Source organism: Aotus nancymaae, unplaced genomic scaffold, assembly GCF_030222135.1.
Source record: "Aotus nancymaae isolate 86718 unplaced genomic scaffold, 86718_ANA_hifiasm-v0.15.2.pri h1tg000016l, whole genome shotgun sequence".
NCBI classification, from domain to species: domain Eukaryota; kingdom Metazoa; phylum Chordata; class Mammalia; order Primates; family Aotidae; genus Aotus; species Aotus nancymaae.
Window position 1 is genome coordinate 6,468,632 of NW_026988428.1, and position 26,053 is coordinate 6,494,684.

Sequence of the window (26,053 nt, forward strand, 5' to 3'; positions counted from 1 at the left end):
ACAGCATAAGGCCACCTGCTTGGCTCCTTGCCTTCCTATTTCAGGAGGCAAGGGACACCCAAACTCAGGAAGAGTGAGGATGCTATTACCTGCTCATCAGTGGCAGGACCAAGACTGCTGGGCAGGGAATGCCCATGTCCTGTGTAGTGAGAGCCACACATTTGCAAGATGTATGCTCAGGGCAAGGAAGGTGGCAGTCTGGGATTGGGTCATGGTTTCCCGGCTGGGGCTGCCCCTGTGATCCTGTATCTAATCAAATGAGCTAAAATAGTCTTCAAGCGGCCCAACAGTCACCCAAGAAAGGAATCAGAAGAGAGTTGCCTTAGTGGCCCTGCTTTCATTAAAGCCATATCACCAAGTTGCCCCAGACTTGCACAGAGTCAAACTTCCAAGGCCCTGCCTCGAGGCTTTCTCAATGGCCTTTTAGCAGGGGGCTGGACTGGGAGGGCCGAGTGGGAGGATTTTAATTGCCTGCTTAGTTGAGGCCTATCCCTGTACGTCGGGGGGAGGTGAACCTTGTTACACTGTCACTGCCATGATTTTATTCTTCTTTTCTGTCCCATTATCTGCTATAAAATCCCACGACAGTCTCCTGGGAAGACTGCACGGAGCTCAACTTTAAAATGTTGATGAACATTTGAGTGAAGTGGGGCCCTGTTAGCTTGCTCACGCATATGCTCTCCTTTGCTGTATACCAATAGAGCCTGAAAATGAATTCATAGCAGATGCTGCTGTACGCTGGGGGAGGATGGAGCATATACTTAATACAGGATGCGATTAGCAGGGAAGATGACCTTTCTAGCAGGCTGGAGTTAATACCCAGAGTCTGAGCCACCCACTAATGACACGCTCAGTATCACAACAAACAAATCAAATGCCAGTGTGAAATGCAACACACGCAGAGGGCACCAAGTGGACACCTTCCTGTACTTCTTGATGCAAGGTGATTTCGTGTGGTCTTGGGGTCTGCAGTCTCATGAATCTGATTTACAGACGTCATATTTTTAAAAAATGGCATCTCTGAAGGACCGCGCTTCATCGAAGAATCAGGATGCCCTTGAGAGAGCAAAGCAGTCTCTTGGCCCCTAGACATGCCCTCCAGGAACAACCTAGCTGTGTAAGCATCACTAAACAGAAGCTGGTGGGGGCAAGGAGTGAGGGCAGGCGGGGAGAGACACTCATCAGGCCTGGGACCACATCGCTCCGCATCGCCTTACCAAGACCAATTTCATTCAGCTGAAGTCCGTAAGGAGAGCCATTTTTGCTTAAGAATGCTTGGAAAATCTTTTCTTTGGCTTGGCCTATGGTGTCACAGTCAAGAACGTTGACTGAAATATTCCGACAGACATCTGCACTCTCGTTTTCCGGGATTTTTTCAAAGACGACGTTTAATGCCTGCAAGAATATAAACAGATTTCCAAGTCTATTAGATAATTGCAATCTGAAAGGCATTTCATAAAAGACACAAACCTTGGCAAGTCCCACTAATACCTCTGACAGCACATTAGCAAACACTGGATCGCATTATACTACTTTCATCTTTTCTCCATAATCCATTCTTTTTAGAGATAATGGAAAGGAAAACAGAAAGTTAAAACTCTCATTATAGAGCAAGCATTGAATAAATATATCTGAGAGTAAAATATATATATATACACATAGTCTAAAAATGGTAATTTGGTGATTTCTAATTTCATTCTCAAAAGAAAAAGAAAAAAGAACTGGAAGGGCTCCACAGTAGACGAGGCAGATCGGTGATTATCTTTTTTATTAGCAGACCACAGAGTCCCAGAAGTGAAGTTCCAGGTGGCAGGAGAGGTTACAAGACCCCCATATTGACCGTGCCAAAGAGATCACCTTTTTTTTTTTTTTTTTTTTTGGAGACGGAGTCTTGCTCTGTTGCCCAGGCTGGAGTGCAGTGGCATAATCTCAGCTCACTGCAACCTCCACCGCCTGGGTTCAATTCTCCTGCCTCAGCTTCCTGAGTAGCTGGGATTATAGGCACACGCCACCATGCCTGGCTAATTTTTGTATTTTTTTTTTTAGTAGACATGGGGTTTCACCATGTTGGCCAGGCTAGTCTCGAAGTCCTCACCTTGTGGTCCACCAGCCTTAGCCTCCCAAATTGCTGGGATTACAGGTGTGAGCCACTGTGCCCGACCCAAAGAGGTCACTTTTTAATACGCAGCATTAATTATAGGAGCATTCATCTCCCCCTCCACTCTCAACATCCTCAGTCAGATGGTTTCCCGAGCCTTCATTAAAGCACTGAGATCCCCACCCCATACTATGATTCCTGCATTAATTACATTTCAGCACCATTACTTAACATTTTGTCAGTTAACATTCTCCCAGTGCCGCAAAACTTCAGAATCTGACTAATGGGGGAAGTGAGGACTTTGTGCACATGTGAAAACAGAACTAGAGAATATTTCAAAACGAATTGAAAAGCAATTTCAAGTTTACTTCATCTAAGAACAAATAAACAGATCTAAAATAACAAAGTTTTACCTAATACGTATCCTCATAAGAATTGATTCAGGGACGAGCTAAGAGTATTTTGCAAATAGCATAACATAGCAGTTTAGATTCTAATTCACCTTGGTAATCACAAAGTCAGAGAGGCTTGGGTATGGTGTGAAATGCACAATTATTTCTTGTTTCAAGCCTGGCTTAATAAGGGAATATAGGCCGGGCGCGGTGGCTCACGCCTGTAATCCCAGCACTTTGGGAGGCCGAGACGGGTGGATCACGAGGTCAAGAGATCGAGACCATCCTGGTCAACATGGTGAAACCCCATCTCTACTAAAAATACAAAAATTAGCTGGGCATGGTCGCGCACGCCTTTAGTCCCAGCTACTCAGGAGGCTGAGGCAGGAGAATTGCCTGAACCCAGGAGGCGGATGTTGGGGTGAGCCGAGATTGCGCCATTGCACTCCAGCCTGGGTAACAAGAGCGAAACTCTGTCTCAAAAAAAAAAAGGGGAATATAAAATGATCAAGTAATGGGAATTTTTTTCTGTTTTGTTGTTGGTTTCTTTTGTTTGTTTTTTGGTTTTAAGGAGCAGAGAGTTTAATAGGCAAGAAGGAAAGGAGAAGACAGAGGGAAGAGGCTCCCCCATACAGAGACAGAGGGAGGGGGGCTCCAAAGCCAAAAGAGGAGGTCTCCAAATGTGGTGGACACCAGCCAGGTATATATGCAGGGGGTGGAGCAGGTGATGTCGAATTTGCATAAGGCTTAGGGGAAAGATGAAAACACAAATAATATGGAAGATGGGAACCCTTAGGCCTACCTCAACTTTACAATGGGTGTAATAATAGTACCAGCCTTCCAGTGTTGTTACGGAGATTGAATGTGATCATGCATTCAAGGGCCAGGCTGCTGGGAAAGGCTTGATGATAATATCAGTAATAATAAAACCTGTTACAATTATTATTATTGTTGGTATTAGTATGCATTCATTTACAAACAGAGACTCAGCCCACACTGAACAGCTAGGACACCCAGTCCACATTCAGTATCTCTGTCAGAGTAAGAAGGAGGCAGCTGCCCACAGTGAACCAAGTGGACCCCTGGGTTTCTTCCTAGCCCGAGGTAAACCAGCTGGGTGACCTCTCTGCACCTTGCTTTCTCATCTGCAAAGAGGGCGTAACAACAGTAACCACGTCGCTCTTAGAACAGCGTCTGGCATGTGAGCCCGTGACTTATGGACCACTGATGTGGATGTGGGGCTTCTGAAATGTGGGGAGGTTCTCAGGGGTGTATCTTCTCTTTAATGCTGCTACAGTCTGAATATCGATGTCCACTCCTAAATCCAGGTGTTGAAATCCTAACCCCCAAGGGGAAGGTACTTGGAGGTGGGCCTTTTGGAGGGGATTGGACCATGAGGGCAGAGTCTTCATCAATGGGATTAGTGCCATTATAGAAGAGGCCCCAGAGAGCTGCCCTGCCCTTTCCACCATGTGAGGACCCAGCAGGAAGATGCCATCCTGAGAAACTGGGCTCTTACAGGACACCAACTCTTGATCTTGGACTTCTCAGCCTCCAGAACTATGAGAAATCAGTTTCTATGTATAAGCCGCCCAGTTTATGGTGTTTATAAAGAGCTAAGACAAACGCCCTCAAATCCTGCCCTTCTAATCCTGTTGATAATTATGCAAGAGTAAATTTTGGTCTGGTCTCAACCAAATGATTAAAACTCCAAATCAGTGGAATTTGAACTCTGAGGTTGGCCGGTGATCTCCGTCTGGCCTCTATGAGTTTCCCTCCTACAACGGAGTCACTCCCTGGCCTGCTCTCAGAGAACCTTTGTGTTCTGGGCCAGCCACCCACTAGAAAGGAGTTCAAAGGCCTGTCTGCTCACAAACAAGAAACAAAAAATACCAGACGGGAGAGAAGGCAGGGAGCTGGTGGGCAGACTGTTTAGAAGGAACCAACATATGAAGCCCGAGCCCTCTCCTTGCCTCCTTTTTTAGAGATGTCTCCTGGGGCCTCTGGGACCAGATGCTCTCCCAAACACATTTCAAGACCTGTTTCTCTGAATCCTCCCAACATTCTGGTGCAGGAGGTTGTATTATTATTGCCATCTCTGTTGTGGAGTGAGGGAGCCGAGGCACGGAGTGGCTGAGTAACTTGCTCCAGGGACAGCTCATCAGCGGCAGACCCAGGAATTGAAGCCAGATTTGCCTAACTGCAGAATTGGTGCCACACACCCCTCGGCTACGCTGTCCCTGCTTCTACCACCCATCCTCCCTCCGTCCTCCCGGTTCCGCCTATAGCCTGGGAGCCCTCCTGACCCTCCAGAAACCCTGGCTTAGCCCAGGCTGTAAGCAATGTCCTAAGCTAGATTCCCACATCAACAGGAGGGGAGGGTGTGAAGGAGTCAATGTCATAGGCCAGCACCTATGGTCTGGGTAGACTTGCTGGGGTCTTGCCTTATTTCTCTACAAGGCAATCTTCTCATGGTGGGGGGTCATTGCAGTTAAGCTACTTCACAGGTATTTCCAAAGGTAAAGATGAATGGAAGGCACCTTTTAATCAGAGCTCCAGCAATCCCAGCTTGTTTAATAGTTTTATAGGTATTTGTGAAACAGCATTCTATTACTACCTAAAGGGCACTATTTTCTTTACCACCACCACCTTCTTAAGGGCAATAAATGTTCTTTTTAGAAACATAACCAAAGGAAAAAAAACCCTTAACTGGATGTAAAATAATGTAAATCTGCCACTGCCTCCACGGCTAGACGGGTGGAAAAGAGGTAAAACGGCATTTTACAGAGTCCACGGGGAATTCTAAGAGTCAATTCAGACACAAATTGATTTGTGTACATTTTTTATGTTGCTAACGCTTAGTGCCCAAACAGCAGTTTCCTAAGGCGTAAGTACAGTGGAGGCTTTCGGCGCCGGCCTCTGAACACCTCCACCTCCAGCCTGGGAGAGCGCATGCGGGCCTCTGCTCTGTGATGGGGAGCAGGTACCTGTGCCATGGCAGACAGCCTGGCATCACAGGGTCTGCCCTCAGCCACTGTTCCCCACTGGGGAAGATACCTCAGTGAAGCGCCATCTCTCCAGCTCCCACACTCCCACCAAAGCCCACTTAACCAGCATGTCCTCCTGCCCTACTTGGAGTTAGGGCTGGGATGTCGGAGAGACGTTAAGACGTAGTCCTTGTTCTCAGATAATTCACAGTAAATTTCAGAGACAAAAGCATCACCTGTGGGACAACAGTCACCCATCAGTGACTATCACCCTCAGTGAGTGTCCACAGAGGATTCTGAGTATGGAGGACAGAAGGGGTCAGGGCCCCGACTTCCAGCCCAGCACCAGGCCACCTGGACCCCCCCATTCCCTGCTGCTCACCAGCTGAGGGAGTTCGGGCAAGTCATCTAATTTCACTGAGCCTTAAAATCCTCATTGTTCCTATCTCAAAGGAGTGACAGGATCACTAAATAATGGCATATAATAATAGTAAATTAAGGAGTACTTTATAGGTGCCACTGTTTTAAATGACGTGTATGTATTCGTGTACATAAATCTCAGAAACAACCCCGCGAGGTAGAGTCTTTTACTCATTCCATTTGGCAAATGAGAAACTGAGGCACAGAGAGGTTAAATAAATGGCACAAGGTCACCCAGCAAGAAAATGGTAGAACATGGTACTCTAGCTCCGTGTTCTTGAATACTCGGTGATCCTGCCTTTTGAAGCACAAGAATGTTTTGTAAAATAAGCACAGTCCAAATCTGTGGGATGGTGTAACACCCAGAAAATACCCACAAAAGCCTAAAGTGCTGCAAAATGTACACTGGTCTCTTCCCCAGAAATCTGCCCTCTGTTTAGAGGAACTGCCCTGCCTCTTCCTCTTTCCTCGGCAGGAAAGTGTCAGTAAGCTGTGGTGGCAGATCGGGTTTGTCGTCCAAACAGTGGCCATCCCTTCTCTGCTAACAAAGGCCAGGTCTGCACAGCAGTGGGTCCAGCCTGGGTTGGGAAGCATGATTGGCAGCAACTCCCTTCTCTTTTCACCTGGGACTGGTCATGTAACCCAGCTCTGGCCAACACATAAAAACAAGGGTTTTCTTTTTTCTTTTTGAGAGAGTCTCTGTCACCCAGGATGGAGTGCAGTCTCCAGGCTGGTGTGCAGTCTCCAGGCTGGTGCGATCTCAGCTCACTGCAACCTCCGCCTCCCAGGTTCAAGCGATTCTCCTGCCTCAGCCTCCCAAGTAGCTGGGATTACAAGCACACTACCACACCCGACTAATTTTTGTATTTTTAGTAGAGATGGGGTTTTACCATATTGGCTAGGCTGGTCTCGAACTCCTTACCTTGTGATCCGCCTGCCTCAGCCTCCCAAAGTGCTGGGATTACAGGCGTGAGCCATCACGCCAGGCCTCTTTCTTTTTTAATAGACAGGGTCTCACTCTGTTGCCCAGGCTGAAGTACAGTGGTGTGATTATGGCTCACTGCAGCTTCGACTTCCTCCCACCTCAGTAGCAGAGACTACAGGTACACACTGCCATGCTTGGCTAATTTTAAATTTTGTTTTTAGAGACAGGGTCTTGCTATGTTGCTCAGGCTAGTCTTGAACCCCTGAGCTCAAGTGATCCTCCCACCTTGGCCTCCCAAAGTGCTGGGATTGCAGGTGTAAGCCACCATGCCCAGTTGGAAGTCTTCTATCCGAACAAAAGGGAGAGTAGTGCTTGGAGCAGCGGCAGCCATCTTGTGACTAGGATGGCAGGGCCAGGAGGCACTGGGAGATGGTGACCCAGAGCTGGTCTCTTGGCTTCACAGCTCAGAGTCAGGACACATCCTAGTTACAACTAAGTCCGAGTTATTGTCTAAGTCCTGGCTGATGACCATAAGTGGACGTGTTACTGGCTGGTGACCATCTGCCCTCCCTTCTATAGCCCTGCTTACTCCTGCTAGCTGGGATGGGGAAGGAGGCTGGGGGTGAGCAGACACGTAGACTATGAGGACAAGAGGGGAGCAGCTGCCCTACCAGCCCTGCACTGCCCACCCAGAACATCACCGGGGAGAGAAATCAGCTTCTCTGTTGCTGAAAACACACACATCTTGGGTCTCTGTTCCGTACAGCTGAACTGCATCCTAATGGATTTGGGAATGATGCCTATTATCAAGGAGGGTTATCAGAAAGACAAGGCTATTGGAAAGTACATGGTCCAGAAGGCCTGGGGAGAGGGCTGGGCTGGAAGGGCCGGGCCGGGCCCCTTTGAAGCATGTCAGCCACCAGCCTCTCACGGGCTACCACGGTCGTCTCCTGTTCACATCTGCCCAGTGGGATACTGTCTGCCACAGGCTGTAAACACCAGTTACAGGGGTCGTATGTGACATTTTTGACAACATAAGCACACAGGTACCCAAGAAATGCTTTTCATGATGATGGAATCCGCTTATCAACTACCCCACACTCCACATCATCAATAACCAACCAACCAAAAAGAATGCCGAGGGACACTTCCTGCTTAGTGGACCTTACAGGAGACAAGAGAAAGAGCAAGCACCTCAGACAAGGAGAACTGTTGTGAAGAATGAGCTCCTACTTCACGCCAGGCAAGATGGCTAGATGCGGTACATCTATTATTTTCTGACCTCACCACAAACGTACCAGGGCAGGTTTTGGTCATCGCCTGTGTACAGAAGAGGAAGCAGGTTTGGAGCGGCTGAGTGACTTGCCAAAAGTAAGTGGCCGAGCCCAGATTCAAGCCTAAGACTAGCGGACTCCAAACCCCACCTCTTCTGCACACGGCCTGGCAGCATGTAACTGCATGCCCCTTTCGCTGCTGGTTCCACCCACCGTCCTGTCACATGATTTGGTGATTTGGGGTAATGAGGAGACAGAGAGGATGAGGCTGCAGGGGCTGGGAGGATGAATCGCGGACAGGGAACAGGTATTTTCCCACATGGGAGGAAGATCTGGCTACCTGTCTCCTCGACCATATTCTTGGCTAATAAAAGCAGGAATGTTGCTGCCTCCTTTCTGTAACACCTTATAATGCCTGGGAAGTAATTGTAAAAGAATTGATTACAAACCAGCAACTTTATCATAAAAGGCCTTGGAGCAATAATTGCTTTCATTAAATAAAACCTATAAAGTGTATTTCTAATTTTATTTCAGGGCCAAATGAAAGTCAAGAGGAAAGTCTAGTTCTCATACCAAACGGAATTAAACAGAGAAGAAAAAAGAAGACAATCCATTTCAGAAGTTCCGTAGAAGCAGCAGGAGGCCAGAGTCAGAAGTGCAAGTCTCAGGGAAACTTCTGATCTAAGGTTCTTTCCAGGAGTCAGCAGCCCTGGGACCTGCCAGACGTTCCCCTTTGAGCTGCAAGTGCCGGTCCAGCCTCCCCTCTTCACTCTACTCCCCCTTTCCTTTCCTCACAAAGATCCACAGCTCACAGCTTCCTGGATCAAGGGATCTGCTACCCTAACAGAAGAGTAGGGGGTGAAGGACAGGGTAGCGAGAGCCTGTTTCCATTAAAAAAAAAAAAAAAAAAAGTTAGTGGAGATAATTTTCTCAAATTTCAGTTTCTCTCACTGATCTTTCTATACTTGCTAGCATTTGCTAACGCTTTGTCCATCCTAGAATCAAGTACGAAGAGCTGTCTGATTTAGCCCAAGATAACCGATTTCAGTATTCACAGTATTTGTGGGTGTGGAGTTGGGACGGGGTGTTGTGTGTTGGCAAAGAGCCCCATAAGTTTCAGATTTGTAAATAGTGGCCAGGCATTTCCATAGCCGTGTCCCTAGAAGGAGAGGAAAAAGGCCAAGCCTGTTTGTGGGAGGGAAGATTCTAGTTCTTATTCTCTACTATGTCAAGGCTCTAGACTAAAGGCCAGCAAACTTTCAGCAAAGGGCCAGAAGGTATTGAAGGCTTGAAACCCATATGGTCTTTGCTGCAACTACTCCACTCTGCCGCTGTAGCAGGAAAGCAGCTACAGACAATGAGGAAATGAACAGGTCACATCTGGCCCACAGGCTGTGGTCTGCTGTCCCTGCTCTAGGGAACAGTACCCTCAAATGGAATGCTGACTTTGACAATGGCAACAAGACAAATCCAGAAAATGCTTTCTGTCTCCGCCATGACTTGTGATAAAAGTTACCATTCTCTGAGGGGTACAAATATAAATAATCATCCTAACAATAAAATAATAGAGTCGCGTTTGAGCTATAAAGAAGAAAATTAAATACTTTTATATTTAGATAACTAAATTATTTTCTAATTCCAAGATTACAGGCACGAGAAGAAAACGTACGGAGAGGAAGGTCATTTAGATCACCCATTACACGCTCATTTTTCATTTTCCATGGCTTGACATCAACGAGGGAATGACTTACCTAAAGTGATGATAAAGAATGGTTTCACTCTTTGATCAGGAAGCTCAGAACACTAACTATGAAGTTAGTAATGGTTTCAGTATTACTGCAAGTCATAATGGAAATGATTTGCACAATAGTAGAGAGAAAAAGAAAAAGCTCAAGAATTGTTAATTAACTTCACTGTTTCTCCACAAATGCTAGGAGTATTAAAAACAAGATTGCTGCAGTGCAAACATCAGGATTTAATGAACAATGGGATGTAATTGAAGTAACAGAGAATGACTTAATTGGGACAGTGGGTTGTTTAATTACGGGGCTAACGGATCTTCTGCAAGGACAAACTAAATGGAACAGAAGCAGCCAGGACTGGTAGGGAGAGCGCTGTGAAAGGAGGTGCACCAGTGAGAAACTCCTGGTGGAGACGCCCCAGGCTCTGTTATATATGAGATATTTTATTAAACATAATTGTCCCAAAATGGTAACTGCTAGACAAAGAGACAGACTGGAGTAGGCTGGCATAAACCTTCAATAAATCATGATGGATGCGTTAATATTTCTGCAGGCACATACTTATGCTTTTTCAAGAACTTCTAATAATCTTGAAAACTTTTTCATGGAGAGGAGAAGGAGGGCGATAATATTTTCGTTGGAACACTGTTTTCCAGGGTGCCAAGATGCTATCTCTCAGATACAGCAGATTGGCAAGCTCATTTTCTGAGTTTAAGAGTTCAAAAAACCATTTCACACTTAACTTTGATTACAAGTCAAACTTGCTAATTCAGCATGCTTGCTACGAGTTATTGGCTTTTCTCATCTCCTCCTGAAAGTGAAGTAAACGTCCCTTCTCCCATGTGATGCACTTTTCTGGGACTGAAATCCTCAAACTTTCACTAAGTCCTCCAAAGTTCTTGAGTTCTTGATAAAACTCAAGCTGAGTGAGAGTCTGAGATTCTCCATCAACAAAATCAAATGTGTTCAAAATTTTGCAAAGGGTAGGGAAAAACCCGGCACAGCAATAGGTCTTATTCTCAGCCAGATTCAGTAGCTCACACCTGTAATCCCAGCACTTTGGGAAGACGAGGCAGGTGGATCACTTGAGGCCAGGAGTTCAAGACCAGCCTAGCCAACAAGGTGAAACCGCGTCTCTGCTAAAAATAGAAGCATTAGCCTGGCATGGTGGCAGGTGCCTATAATCCTAGGTACTTGGGAGGCTGAGGCAGGAGAATCACTTGAACCCAGGTGGTAGAGTTTGCAGTGAGCTGAGACTGCCCCACTGCACTCCAGCCTGTGCTACAGATTGAGATTTAAAAAAAAAAAAAAAAAAGGTCTTATTCTCTTCTAGCTGTCCGATCTCATTTCCCAGATATTAAGGAAAACTAAAGTCCTGTGTGTGAACACCCCTACCCTTGGTGCTGACATTAGGGAGGATGCCAATATCAGGGCAGTCTGTCTCACTGCTGCCTCATTAAACACCAGCCTGGAATGCCTTGATAGAGAAGGATGGAGTAAGCATGGCTCTAGGGGACTTTGCTTGGATTTCTGGCAAGACAGAGGAATTTTCTTCTCAATATGCAAGAACAGAGCATTGCTTCCCAGGGCCCATTTGTTAGTATCATGATTCCATGTATAAGAAATTGGCAAGATGCCTTTATGTTCTAGAAACCCCCCACACCTCAGGGAGAAAACATCCTCATCTGAGAGGTGTGAAAGCTAACTTTTAGGTTGCTATGTGAGGTGCTGCACTTCTGAGCATTTAGCTGAACACGAGTTTAGGAGCCTTTTTTCCAAACGTGTCCCTGCTTTGGCACCAGGCTCCGTCATTTCAAGTGGTTCGTGAGGATGCTCTTGATTTCTGACTTTCCTTTCCTTGAAAGAACCTGCCCCCAACCTCCCGCATGCACAGACAGAGAATCAGTTTGTTCACCACACCTGGTTTTCAATTACATAAACTGCCTCAGGCAAATTTGGTAAATCAAGTCCTAAAACTGGGTGTACATGCTTGGGAGGGGTGGAGGGGGGCAGTGTAAAAGCGGGAGGAGGGAAGGGAGGAAGAAGAAAATGAGAAATATGGTGGTTCAGGCTGGGGGAAATGCCTAAAAGGAAATGAAAACCCTTAAATGTTTTATATTGACCTTCTGCTAACAGTTTGTCACACAAGCATAGACCAGATCACGTGCCTTCTCTGTAGTTTCTAGTACAACCGCCCACCACGAAAGGGGGGCTTGGCCAGGCCTCATGAGAGGCACTAACAATCATTTTTAAAGGCAAGGCCCCTAAAAACAAGTGGCCCATTCCTTTTCCAGGCTCAGCTCTATGTACCAGCCAATCTGAATTTGAAAAGGAAGATTTATGTGGATTTCTGAAATCGTAATTTTCCATTACCCTTTTCCCCAAGGGCTGTAAAGAAAAAAAAGAATTCAAGAGTCGACATGAATTTCTTCAACATCAAGTAACATTTTGATGATGAGCTGAGTGTTAACAAATCAGAAACACATGGTCTTAATTGACTGTGAAATAAATAATGTTTCAGAATGAAAGGGAGAAAACGCGTTCAGATGTAAAGCATTAAAAAAGGCTTCAAACCTCAAAAGTTGCCTCAAGCATCTGACTTCTTCCCCGATTCCAACTCTATCTCCTATCCTTCCTGTTTGGGTCTGATGTTGTCTCGCAACTGAAATACTGGAGGATTCCCCTTATATTTCCCTTGCAAATATTTCTCTTTGGGGATCTTTGGGGCTTCTAAAACATCTTAAAGTAAAAGCAGAACATCTTCTAGGTTAGGAATGACAAACTCAGGATCAGTGAAAAGTGAGTCAACAGGCCCTGTGCAAAGTTTGTCTCTTGTTCTCCATGGTACCCAGTGGTGCCCAGGCTGAACACACATCAGAGTTATCTGGAAGGTTTACAAAATATATCCATGCTTGGGCTCCATCCCCAGAGATTCTGATTCAGTCAATCCCGAGGGAAAGCCCAGGCACTGGTGTATTTGGACCTGCATTTTAAACACGGATTCAGTGAGATCTGCATCAAATAGAATAAAGCTTTAGGTAGCACTCATGTGCCAGGCAATGTTCTAAATGTTTTTTATCATACTAACTCCTAATCCTCAAAACACCCCATAAGATGAGTAGGAAACATAACTATCATTTTCATTTTACACGTAGGGAGAATGAATGAGGCACAGAGAGGTTTAGAAACTTGCCCAACATCACACAGCTAACCAGTCGCAGAGGCAGGATTCAAACCTGTCTGGCCCCAGAGCCCACGCTGTTAACCACTCTACCAATAGTTCTCAAGGAGCACCGACAGCGTCAGGAAGCTGGTTAGAGAAGTGAATTCTTGGGCCACCTCCTGGATTTACTGCATCAGAAACTCCAGCTTGCTGCCTAGCAGTTGGTGTTTAGCAAGCTTTCTGGGCAATTCTGCTAGATGCTAAAGTCTGAGAACCATTGCACCCCAATCTACTGCCTCTCAGGTGCAGATGGGTGTACTGACAGAATTCAGAAGGCTGGGAAGTGCTGACTTCCAGCTCAGCTTCCCACTCTCGGATGGCAGTTGAGCATGGTGCCATCTTCAGTGGAGGGGTGAGCTGCATCTGGCAGCGGCAGAGAACTCGAAAGAGCTGACCTATGGACTAATCTCCCACCAGAGGATCTAACCATAACCCGGTCCACAGCAACGTGGTGCCTTCTCCAATTAGGGAATGAATTCTTCCCGAATGACACCACAGTCCCCACCCTCCAGAGCGAAGCCACAGGAGTCTCAGCTCTCTTAATTAGCAATTCCCAAACCCCACTGTAATCTTTTCCTCCTCCACTAACGAGATCATGAAGAAGCCCAGTCTTCATAAAGCTAAAGATCAAACCAAAACACAGCAATCTCTTCTCCAAGTCTCTACTAACAGAAAAGCATAGAAAATTCCTAAGTAATTCTGAAGTTCCTTTCAATGCTTGGCTCCCTCTCTGAAATTCCTGAATATGCCCCAAATTGGGCTTGCTTTCTTTTTTTAGGAAGGGCATGGAGTGGGTGCGGTGGGGATGAATTAAAAAGAAATTTTCAAACGAGTGAAACCCTCCAGCAGCTAGACAATCATCTTCCTCTAGTGATTTACAGCGTTCCTCTAAAAATATCTATGAGATCACAGTACATTAAGTGCATGACACCAAACATTTGTAACTAATCCATGAAAATAAAGTAAAGGCGTCACGTCGCATGGGGAACGCAGTGGAATTTGTCTTGTGTTATCGTTCTAAAATAAGACGGCCTCAATTTGGTTGAAATATATCTTCACACATTGTCTTCCCAGAGCAGAGCCATTTGAGAAATTCTGATTGCAATTATAAGTGCTGAATAGGGAGTACTTTGCATTTCCTTTGACAACACTGAAAGCTATAAGCAGTCCTGATATTAAAATCTTTGGAAATTGATGAGTACCCCAGGCATCATTACAATATTTTCTCCCCCAATCTCAGTAATTAAAATCTATTATGTGAACACGTGTTAATATTTTTATCAACTACTGTTTTTAATTAACTAAACGCTACGGGGCCTCCTACAATAGAAATGATACCATTTCACTGTAAGTGACCCACCCCCACCCTCTAATTCCTCACCAGATTTATTTGGGAGTCTGGCTGGGAGCTTTATAGAAAACATACCACAGTACTGAATTCCGGAACCTGCCACAACAGCCAGTCTTCATTAAGTGTGTACAGGGCTTTGCAAGTGATTACATCCACAGGACCCTTGTTAATTTTCTGGTTCAGAGTCGTCACCAGCAAATAAAAGGGCTCTCCAACAGTCTCCTTGAAAAAAACACGAAAGTGATAGTTAGCTTTCTGTGGAATCCACTGTACTTTCCAAAGAATTCAAGTTTCTGTTCATAGCAGTAAGGCAGGAGACGGGAGAGAGGGTTTTCTAACAGTCAACATGAAACTCTCAAGAAAATACATTTGGCTCCACTTGGGATTGGATGCAAAACTCAGAAAACTGTCTCCTGTCTCCATCACGAATGCACGTCCGCACACGTGCACATTCACAGCAATGTGCGGTACCCACGGTATCCCTTGTTATTTTGTGTTTAAACTTAACGTCTGGCAGTCTAACGCCCATCAATGAGTTAATGCCTAAGAACAGTTAGTAGATGTGGAGAGTGTACCTTTGTTTACATTCGTATTTAATCGCCCTTTAGCAAACCAGAAATAAAAAATGCACAATTATCCTTAGTAACCAGGATAAATGGAAGAACATTTTATACATTTACCAAAGACAACGTTATCTGGTGTTAACAGCACTTCGCAAAGGAAGCAGCCCACAGTTCAACAGTTTGCAGCCTTGTCTCTTCCATGGGCCAGGCCCAGCCCGGGCAGTTCCCAGGCATGCCGCACACAGTCCCACCTGGACATGCTTTCTGGTGCTGGGCCAAAGGGGTCTTCTTTCCCTGAACCAGAGCCAGTTCCTCTATGGTTTTTCCCAAACACTCGGCCCATCCTAACTGGCTCTTTCTTCAAATTTTTCCTAGCTGGGGGTGGGGCTGCCTCCCCTGCTGTGATGGAAGTGGCTCACATTTGCAGCCCTGGACATCTGTATGCCAAAGGACTCCGAGCACCTCAAGTGAGAGGCTGTGTGTTCTGTTTCCACGGCATCCTCCCAAGGCACGTAGCCCTGGGTCAGCTGTAGAGTATTTGCTAAATAACGAACCTTCCATAATCAATGGACATTAGGCCTCTGTGGCGGAGGAAGAACCGTGGCTAGGAAGTCAAAGTGCTTTAGTGATGATGAAAAGCCAGCCATGTGGCTGGAGCTCGAAGTGCCAGTTAAGAGAGTCAAGCTTGACAGGCGACACATCTGGCTGGGAAAGGAGGATGCCACTGGACCTCGCCTGCTTTCCCCTGGGCAGGTAAGTTACCTTAGACATCCTTTAAGTCTCTTGGGATCCCACCCCACACCTGTCCCTTCCTTTATACTGGCTGCAGGAATATCTGCCCGCCCCAGTGCCCAGGCTTCCTCTTGCCACCTCCTGCCACGCTGCAGCTCCCTTTAGGCTGCTGACCCTGCTGTGATACATCCTTGAGTCTCCTCTCAGTGCAGGGCAGAAGTGGAATGTTCAGAAATTTCCAAGGTAGGGAGGGCAGGGGGCCTAGTGCATGACATTTAATTCTCATGAGAAACTTCCTTTATTTAGTGGTTTACAACCTCACCACTCTCTTCTCCCTGTGCCGCCCGCCCCCCCCACCCCAAGTAATGCCCTGACCACAAAACTAGAACCTCTTTTCCCTAGCACAGACCAGAAGGGAGGCTGAGAACCCTTGGACAAGGGCTGCCTGTTCCCGCAGGGGCTCGAGTTGGGGGGCCAGGTGGGCTCTCGGGGGATGTGTGAAGGGGCAGCTCTGGATTCAGGGGCCCCGTGGTCAGGAACTCTCTGGAAGGTAGCTAGACTGTGTTAAGTAACATCTGGCCCTTCACTCTGCCCACGCTCCTAGGTCTAACCCTGGTTAAGCACCAGAATCCCTTGGGGCTCCTGTTAAAAATTCACATTGCGCCCCTGTCTAGACCTACAGAGCTGGCATCTCTCTGAAGATGAGGCCTGGGCATCTGTAGTTTTCATACCTTCCTGGGGCAGGAGCAGGGGGAAGCGGGGCTGGAGGATTCTGATGTGTGGCTGATTTGGGGGATCACAAGGCCATGAGGTTTGTCACCACTGAACACAACTTTTAGGCGAGTCACAGCCGCTGGATATCTGATTTCCCCTCCCCCAGGGGCCAGGCTTCCACATTGTAACAGACCAGGGCAGACTCCATCTTTTCAGTGCACAGCGGGGTGGCTAAGAGCTCTCGGACTCTGGTGCTGTCCCACAGTAGCAGTGAGACCTGGGGAGAGTCACAGTTCTCTGTGTGTTCCAGTTCTCCCATACGCAAAATGGTCATGAAGACACTTAGCTCACGGGACCCTTAAGGGGATGAAATGAGGAAAGGTAGGTAAAGCTCTTACCATGCTGTCTGGCACATTCAATAAACAGCATGATTATTTTACCCCCAAAGCCTTGGCGTCTTGGAAGAAGGGGAAGTTACCTGGAGGTCACGGAGCTGTCACCCACTAAACGTCCGTGGGGTAGGATGGGAGGACTAGGAGTCGGTGTCCCCGATGCCCTTGAGCACCTGGTGGAGGGACATCAGACCCCCACACCAGCGGGAATTATGCCACTGAAAGTGAAAGTGTCGCCGACTGGCTGGATGCCACTTCCTCCTGGCGAGCCACGCCGCCCCCTCACCACCCAGAGTGCTCGAGACGCTCTTGAATCAGCACTGTGAAATCTTGACCCAGAATGCTTTGCTCAAGGAGGCCGTTTGGGCTGGCAGCCCAGATTTTCTGAACATCTCACCCCTTTAATGCCCAAGAGCAGCCCTTGAAAGAACAGAGTTAAGAATCACAAGCTCCAGTAGAAAGAGCTGGAAAGGGATTTAAAGGCAATGCCCACGCACGCCCATCATTTGGTGGATTGAAAACAGATGCCCAGATGGAAAGAGCCATGCCGAGACACACAGCTGACCGGGGCTGAGATGATTTCAGAGCCCAAACCTGCTGCTTCTAACCAAGACTCCTAGTCTGGTGCTCTCTCTCTCTACTACCCCAGGGACTTGTGAAAATCACGGATTATTGGGCTCCACTTCCAGAGCTTCTGATCCAGTGGGACCGTGGTGGGGCAGGAGTCGGCCTTTGAACACCAAGACCAGGGAACTGGGTGAGAGTCCTGGTGCCTCCATCTCGCAGCAGTTGTGGCAAAAGCAACCACAGTGGAAAGCAAAAAAATATTCATCCCAGAAATAACTGGCTCCACACTCCCCAAAGCCTCTGATGATTTATGCCAAGTAAACAGAGAAGCAGGCAGATTTCATTAATCTTAATAAATGGGTATTGCCTTGGGGAGAGGAAGGGGTTGGTGAGAAATTAAAAAAAAAATGGTTGTGCATCTACTTGTAAGAGTGCATTAAACATTAAACTAAGCACAGTCTATTTAAAGCGCTGCTGTTGGATCTACACTTAGGTAGCACTGTTAAAACCTGTGGCATAGCAGTGTATCTTATTCAAAGTTTAATTAGATTTCGGAACTAGCTACAAATACACAATTACGCAGTTTTGCTGGAATCTGAATGGCTGGTAAAATGAAAGGATAAGAATCTTTTGTACCAGGGGCCTCAGAGGGCTGAGTGAAGATCAGGTTCAACAGGACACCCTTCTTTTCATGTTAATATTTTATAATAGTAATGGCCAACATTTCTGGAGGCTTCCTCAGTGCTAAGCAATTGCATATGTTTTCTCATCTGTGCTTCAAAACAGTCCTAAAATCTTCCAGTTCTCTAGGTTATAAAGCCAAGTAAGTGGGGAAGTCTAGATTCAGATCAAGTAGTGGACTCTAGAGCCCACTCTCTTCACCACTGGAATCTATAGAAAGTTTGCATTTGAAAAGATTTTAAAGTTCAATTAGATTACAACCACATTCACAGGTAACTCCAACAAAGCAAACTCCAGGGGAGGCAGCTCTTTGGAGAACAGCTTTAATGCGGAATGACTGGTAGGAATTGACTGCAATTAGCTTACTGCGTATCGGTGGGTAATGGGTATTTCTACAATGCTTCAGAGGGCATGAAACAGTTTGTTCTCTTCGGTGTTTGAAACATTCCCTTTTCTCAACACATTTTCTTAAATGGGCCGACTGGGCTCTGGGTTTGAATCGATGTGAGAAGGTGAACTCACTTGAAAAGTCTCACCTGAGGAAATTCTAAATGAATTACATTTGCATAGGCCAGTTGCAGCAAAAACAATGTTTACTTTCTCTCGATCTGTTCCGGGTAAGGACCAAGACAAAACACGGTTAAATGCTGACACCCCCGAGCATTCAGGATTTATCCCAGCAAAGGTATCAGAGTCGCTAAAAATAACTGCCTATTGTCTTACCTCTGACACTGCTGAGGGATGTGACACTTACCCGGAGGAAACCAGAAAGGCAGACAGACATCCAGTTTGTGAGGAGTTTTTCGACCACGGACTCCGTGCGTCTCAGCATGAGTTTAGGTTGTATGTTGCTAGACTGTTCCATCAAGTCCCTGGTCAGCACCTCCAGGATGCTGGTCAGGTAGACCAGCTTGGTTTGCAGTGCAATGGTCAGGAAGGAGGCAAACAGACACCTGTTGAAAAAGAGAGCTGGGTGAACTATGGACTGCAGGCCTGGCTGGACACTGATGGGAGTTGCCATGGAAGCTCACTGGCAGGGCAGGGCAGGGGAGGGCAGGGCAGGGCAGGACAAGGGAGGGCAGGGCAGAGAGCTGTCCTGATGGGTTGGGAGCTTTTTTTTTTTTTTTTTGAATGTTTAGATTCTAACCACTTCTATCTCTAGAACCTTTTCTGTGTTTTCAGCATTTAAACTAGAGTGGTAACAAGAAGTGAGTCTTCCAAAGTTTCGGGATGTTTTAAAAATAAAAAATAACACTTCTGCTTTTTTGATTAAGAATTTATGCACCGGGTGCAGTGGCTCACACCTGTAATCCCAACACTTTGGGAGTCCAAGGCAGGTGGATCACCTGAGGTCAGGAGTTTGAGACCAGCCTGGCCAATGTGGTAAAACCCCGTCTCTACTAAAAATACAAAAATTATCCGGGTGTGGTGGCACGCTCCTGTGATCCCAGCTACTGGGGAGGCTGAGACAGGAGAATTGCTTGAACCCGGGAGGTGGAGGTTACAGTGAGCCGAGATTGTGCCACTGCACTCCATCCTGGGCAACAGCGCAAGACTACGTCTTGAGAGAGAAAAAAAGAATTTATGTGGGTTTTTTTTTTGTGTTGGGGTTTTTCAAGGTTACTTGGGAGTAGGGGGGTTGCGTGTGTGTCTTCAGAATAGATTCTGTGTTGGCGGGGACAGGGGGCTGAAGCAGCAGGATCACTTGAGCCCAGGGTTTGAATCCAACCTCAGCAACACAGTGAAACCCTGTCTCAACATTAAAAAAAAGAAAAAGAGCTGGGCATAGTGGCTTATGCTTGTAATCCTTGCAGAAGGGGTACTGTGTGAGGTCAGGAGTTTGGGACCAGCCTGGGCAATATAGCAAGACCCCATCTCTACTATAACAACAAAAACATTAGCTGGGTGTGGTGGCATGTGCCTGTAGTTCCAGCTACTTGGGGAGGCTGAGGCAGGAGGATAGCTTGAGCCCAGGAGGTTGAGGCTGCAGTGAGCATGATCACACACTTCAGCCTGGGCCACAGAGACTCCAACTAAAAACAAAAACAAAAAACTGTGTTGGGGTGGTGTGATCTAACACAGAGATAAGGCCACATAAACTCCCAATCAAATAGCCTTTGGAAAAATCCATGTTCTCAAGATATCAAGTTCAGATAGTGGTTTGGAAATAAAATATGAGACTTAGGTTTGATTTCTCTTTTTTTTTTCTTTTGTAGAGACAAGTTTTTGCTATGTTGGTCCGTCTGGTGTTGAACTCCTATCCTTAAGTGATCTGCTCACACTGGCCTCCCAAAAACGCTGGGATTACAGGCATAAGCCACCATACCCAGCCTGATTTTCTCTTCTTAAAGGCTTTTAAAACATCAAAGAATGGACTAATACCTGTCCTTCACTGAAAAGTTCTTCTGCTTTTCAAGGGTGTGGATGACAGTAACAAGAAAGCTTTTATTACAGATTAGAGCATCCAAAGCTGTGAGACTTTCATTCTTGTCACTGGCGTCTCTGTTCTGAAAAAAAGAAAAAGAAATATAGTGTAATACAAAATCATGTAGAAGTTTAAAGCTAGAAAGTAGCTCCACAATGGGTTTTCCAAGACAATGAATTATTTAATATTGAATTCATGATCCCAAAAAACCCACAATAAAAATTCAAACTAATAATAATGGAGATGATAGTGGAGATGATAACACTATGAACATCAGGCAGTCACTGGGCTAAAAATGAAAACGTAGAGACTTACATGCATATCTTCAGTGAAGATGTGTGTGAAGCCACCTGACTGAGAGGAAGGAGACACTTTTATTATTCATAACATCCAAAGGAAATGAAGAGTGTATTTTTGTTATAATACCCAAGTCCGTTTTTTAATAAAGTAGAGACACTATTTGCTAATCTGAAGAGCCTCTGGGTTTGTGGTGGCTGCGTATTCTCTAATACACAAATAATCATTCAGCTCTCAAGAAATGCCACTGAATTCTGCAAGCCTCTAAGAAGAATTATCATGGCATCAGTCCCAGTTTTGGTAGATGATGGTATCGCCCCACATTTTAGAAGAAATGATTTAAAGAAGGGGTCCTTGACGGAGATTACGCAAATGTCAGACCACTCTTCAAGGAATTTACCTTCTAAAGATAAAGACTAAATTCTGTTGCTGAGTTTTACAAGTCTTAGCTAAGTAGCAGCTACTATTTCAATGCACAATGGTATTGAAGACAGGGGTAGTTAAAAGCGTAGAATCTGGACCAGACTACTTGGTCACATGACTTGGGATGTGTTCTTAACCTCTCTGTCTCTGACTTGCCTCATCTCTGAAATGGGGACAATAATGGTTCCCACCTCAGAGGTTTAGTGTGAAAATAAAATGGGTTCAGAGTAAGTGCCCCGTGTCAGTTATTAATTATTGGTTTTATTCCTAATTTATAGAAAACTAGAGACCCCAATACTATTACTCACTGGTTTCTAAATGCTAGGTAGCTCTGGAATATAAACTTCAAAACTTGAGGGCGTGTAGTATATCATAAATCTTATTACAATTAATGGTTAAACTTTAAAAGTATGTTAAGCAATACTTTGAGTCAACAGAATGAGATGCTGAACTCAAAACATTCAGGTTTTTCTTCTTTTTTGATAATAATTGAAACTTTGACCTAATTTTATATCTTGTGAAGTAAAATTCTTCCGTAAAGAATTTTGCTTCATAGTTTCAAATTTGCTAGCCCAAGCAAAAGTCCTGAAACTATTCTGGCCATATCCTCCCCTAGTAAAAAGCAAAAAACCCCAAAAACAACAACAACAAAAAAACCCAGACCCTAGGTTTGCATTTTCTAGTTCTTAATATTTTTCTGCTGAACCAACTTCATGTAAATGGACAAGGGAAACAGGTTGATTCTTAACCTTAAATACAGAAATGCCGCCCTTGCTCTGTGTTTTAAGGCCGTTTCCTCCTTTCATTCAAATTTCCCTTTCCTTCAGGTTAGATCCTCTGCTTACCCGTATTTCTTCTCCTATTTTATGCAAAGCAAAGAAGAGTCAATATAATAAAAAGCAAGGCTTTAAAAGCCAACAGGCAGAGCAAAGAACCTCAGCCTCCTTTGAGAACCCACCGTCTCCTCTGGATTTTGCCTGTTGCTTTCTTGCAGGTGCTGATCACTCAGTTCCTCCCCCTGTGCCCCCCAAGCTCCAGGCCTAGAGGATTTGGCTTCTGATCAATCCGTGAAGAGCCTAATTAATACCAGGACTTATCTGCAGCCTGGAATGCATTTCAAGTGGCATTGTCTTCTTAGGGTGCGTTTCTCTGTTCTATCTTTTCTTAATTATTATAAATTCAATTTTGACTTAGGTCTTCTTGAAAGGCTTCTGACAAATTTATGCGGGCTTTCTCCTGGGTTCTCTCCTTTAAACAACTTCTGACTTCAATTTGTATGGTTTTCCCAGTTGCTTTTCAAGATTATACATAACACCAAGTTTAATCAGTTTGGCTCCTTTGCAACTATCACTCCTCTCCTAAAATAAGGTAGCGTTGTTCCTGGGATTTTATTTTATTTTATTTTTGAAACATTCAACTTGCAACAGTGTTTCTTTACATTCATTACTCTATCTTGTTCTTGATTACCAAATACAGAAGATAAGAACATTTCTTTTTTCAGGCCACAGATTACTCTATTCAGCACTCAAGGGCAATCATTAACTGTAAAAGCCCACACAGCATTCATGTTGATAGTCAAAAATCTCCGTTATTTTATTGCTTTTAAATTCTTAATGGGGATCTCAGATAGCTTGGAAATAGGACCTGTGATGCAACCTTTGCGGAGGCCGTGCACAGTCATCCTGATTCGGGGAATTGAATTCCCCTCCCCAGGCGGTGTTCTGCCGTAGAAATGGATGAGGTGGCAAATGGCAGGTCTCGGTGCCTGGTGCTCCTGGAGGATAAGTTAAGGGAAACCTCACCACACAAAAAGCTGAAGTCTTATTTACAGCCTTCTTGATTTATAACACCGAGGCTTGGACCAAAAAAAATATGGCAGGTATTTTATGGAGGCATTCCAACCTCCAGACCCTGCGTTACGTATCATGGTGTCCGCTTCTAGAATTATAGAGAAGCTGGAAATTGCTTACTGCGTGTGTCTGGGTTTCTGAACTCTAGGCTTCTGGCCAGTTTTTGCAGAGAAGCTTCTGGTAAGGTGATACAAACTCTCCTCTGGCCTGGAGAGATTTCAGCCATTGCTTGGAAGTCTAGATTGAAATGCGATCATTGGTATTGATGTGTTTAAGAGGTTGGGCCTCTATGTGGTCATCAGACCAAAAAAAAAGAGGGCAATATGGCAGAGCTGGGGTACCAGGACGTGGTGGTGACGATGCGAAGGATGAATGTACCTCACCAAAGACTTGGGAGGGTAAATGGAGAGGGCTGAGTGAGTGGGTGAGAAAATGGAGGCGTGAAAACGTAGGTAAGACCAGCAACCCAAAGGGTTAAGTAGATGATTCCTCAGAGCCTAGAACAAATGAATTAAGCAGTTCGTGCATCTACGTCTACTCAATGAGGATGACACACACTGTGCAGCTAAAGAAAAACCACCGAGGAGAACCCTAAGAACTCTACACGGCTAAAAATGCCTGTTTTCAACTCCAATTCCCTCCATGTCTACTTTCTTTCCTTTTGACCGGTGGTATTTTTCCTTTCCAATTGAGAAGTAATAGTGAATAATCTAGTCGCTGCAATGTAAGTCATGCAGATAAACACAACAAATTGGCTAGCTCACAATTTATTGATTTTTAAATAAACTAGCTCACTTCCCAGCTACACGTTCAGTTCTACATTGGGAGTAAAAGAAAGCAAAATCATCACTCTGAGCTTCTGTCCCTCCTAGGGTTTTGTTACTGGACAAAGAGTAATCACCAGTGACCCGTCACTGCTTTATACCCTAATCAATGCAATTAATAATTACCCTCCTCCCTGCTCTGCTCAAACTTAAGCCATTATTTTGTACCAAGCACATCATGTATAGTTGCCTTGGAAGCAAACACTCGTTTTGACAAAAGCAACAAGCACCTTCATTATTATTCAAGACTCAACCTTAGGAATATGATCAATGCTCTCTTACCTCGGGGAAGAAAGTTCTCAGAGCAAAATGTTTGTAGTCAAGAAAGGGAACGGTTCCAAAACTATCCACCACATCCAATTTATCCATCTGCAGCTCAGCAAAGCCTGCAAAGCGGAATCCCAAGAGCAGTGTTTTAACTCAACAAACAATGGATAAGATCTTCTGGTGTTTTGTCTAACACAGAGTATGACCTTGGTTTTCATTAAAGAAGAAACAATAGATAATGACTTGTTTGGCTGCAGAGAAGAGCTGAAATAAAACACAAAGCCAGGCCCAGGCCCTGCTGTTCTGTTGTCTTCTATTATACAAACAGTTCTCATTACTGTGGCCACCTCCATGGAAGGGCAAAAAATAAAAATATAAATATAATGGGCTTGTTTTTCTACAAATACAATTTTGGAGCCTACCGTCACGTATCTCTTTCCGGAGCTCGCTTTCCAGCAATTCTAGTTGTTGACTCTGTTTGCGACTCAGCTCCTTCGATTTGTGCCTGGTCACCCCCACGGCCGCTAAGAGACAGGGATGGGCATCAGAGGGACATGTTAACTCAAAAACCAAAAATGAAAACAAAGAGCAACCTTTACAGCTCTTAAAAAACCAAAACATAGAGGGACAGAGAGCAAGAGCTAGAATGAGACTAGAAAATAGCATTAGAGAACTGGATCTTATAAAGAAGAAAACTTCCCAGTGAGGGGTCACTCTAAAGAGGAAGATGCTAAAATGCAACAGAGAAGAAACAAAACCTTACTCATTTTACAAGTGAAAGCTAAATCAAATAACCTTCACTTATAACCAAGGATCCCAGTGGCTGAAACGTAATGAAACCAGCCAAGTTTTCCCACAGCTGCAGCCACTTGCATCGTTCCATTCTTTCTGAATGTTTGTAAGCATCCCTGGAGAAATAAAGTTGTGCTGCAAGTGCAGAAAGGAACTGCAGATCCAGAGTCGGCTACATGAGCCAAGCCTGCATACAGTTAATGGGGTGACATGATGAGTGAGCCACAAGGAACTCCGTATCTCCATATTGCTTTGAACTGTGTGGCAGAGGCCGTAAACCAACCCGATTCGGTGCTTGGGTTCATGTGTGACCTGGGTTAAGTTCCTCAGCATCTCTGTGTCTGGCTGCCTTCTCTGTAAGAGTGCCTGTCTCACTATGATGCTGGGAGGATGATAAGAAGTAACTCACAAAAAGCATTAAGAACAGATTATTTAAAAAGTATAAGTATTCAACAACCAACCATCGTTATTATTCTAGGAAGCTTCTCCTCACTTATACAAATTACAGCCAGGTGCGGTGGCTCACATCTGTAATTCCAGCACTTTGAGAGGCTGAGATGGGAGCATGGCTTGAGGCCGGGGGGTTTGAGATCAGCCTGGGCAACAGAGAAAGACCCGGTTTCTACAAAAAAATAGTTAGCTGAGTGTGATGGCACATGCCTGGAGTCCCAGCTACTTGGGAGGCTGAGGTGGGAGGATCGCTTGAGCCCAGGAGGTCAAGGCTGTAGTGAGCTGTGATTGTGTCACTGCACTCAGCCTGGGCAAAACAGTGAGACTCTTTCTTAACAAAAAAAAAAAAGGAAAGAAACAAATTACATAATAGACGAGCTCTGCTACCAACAGGTCTAAATGATGCTAGAGGAAACAAACATGTTTCTTCGTTGGACTACTTCATAAAGTCAACAGTCTCAATAACATGCATTGGGCCGGGCGTGGTGGCTCACGCCTGTAATCCCAGCACTTTGGGAGGCCGAGGCGGGTGGATCACGAGGTCAAGAGATCGAGACCATCCTGGTCAACATGGTGAAACCCCGTCTCTACTAAAAATACAAAAAATTAGCTGGGCATGGTGGCGCGTGCCTGTAATCCCAGTTACTCAGGAGGCTGAGGCAGG

At 45.3% G+C, this 26,053-nt stretch overlaps 2 protein-coding genes across 2 annotated transcripts in view; one reads left to right on the forward strand and one right to left on the reverse strand.

The window, feature by feature from the left end:
• Positions 1-11,055, forward strand: part of CEP83 (centrosomal protein 83) — a 209,690-nt gene extending 198,635 nt beyond the window's left edge. Inside the window, exon 18 of the mRNA XM_021675611.2 lies at positions 8,631-11,055. The gene's annotated coding sequence lies outside the window, so the exon portion shown is untranslated. The remainder of the gene's footprint in view (positions 1-8,630) is intronic.
• Positions 1-26,053, reverse strand: part of PLXNC1 (plexin C1) — a 160,317-nt gene that overhangs the window by 27,572 nt on the left and 106,692 nt on the right. The window contains exons 16-22 of the mRNA XM_064376880.1: positions 24,570-24,671; positions 24,163-24,266; positions 20,802-20,840; positions 20,444-20,568; positions 18,816-19,014; positions 14,488-14,634; positions 1,218-1,395 (exon numbers count right to left, since the gene is read on the reverse strand). Coding sequence (XP_064232950.1) covers positions 1,218-1,395; positions 14,488-14,634; positions 18,816-19,014; positions 20,444-20,568; positions 20,802-20,840; positions 24,163-24,266; positions 24,570-24,671 — 894 coding nt within the window. The remainder of the gene's footprint in view (positions 1-1,217; positions 1,396-14,487; positions 14,635-18,815; positions 19,015-20,443; positions 20,569-20,801; positions 20,841-24,162; positions 24,267-24,569; positions 24,672-26,053) is intronic.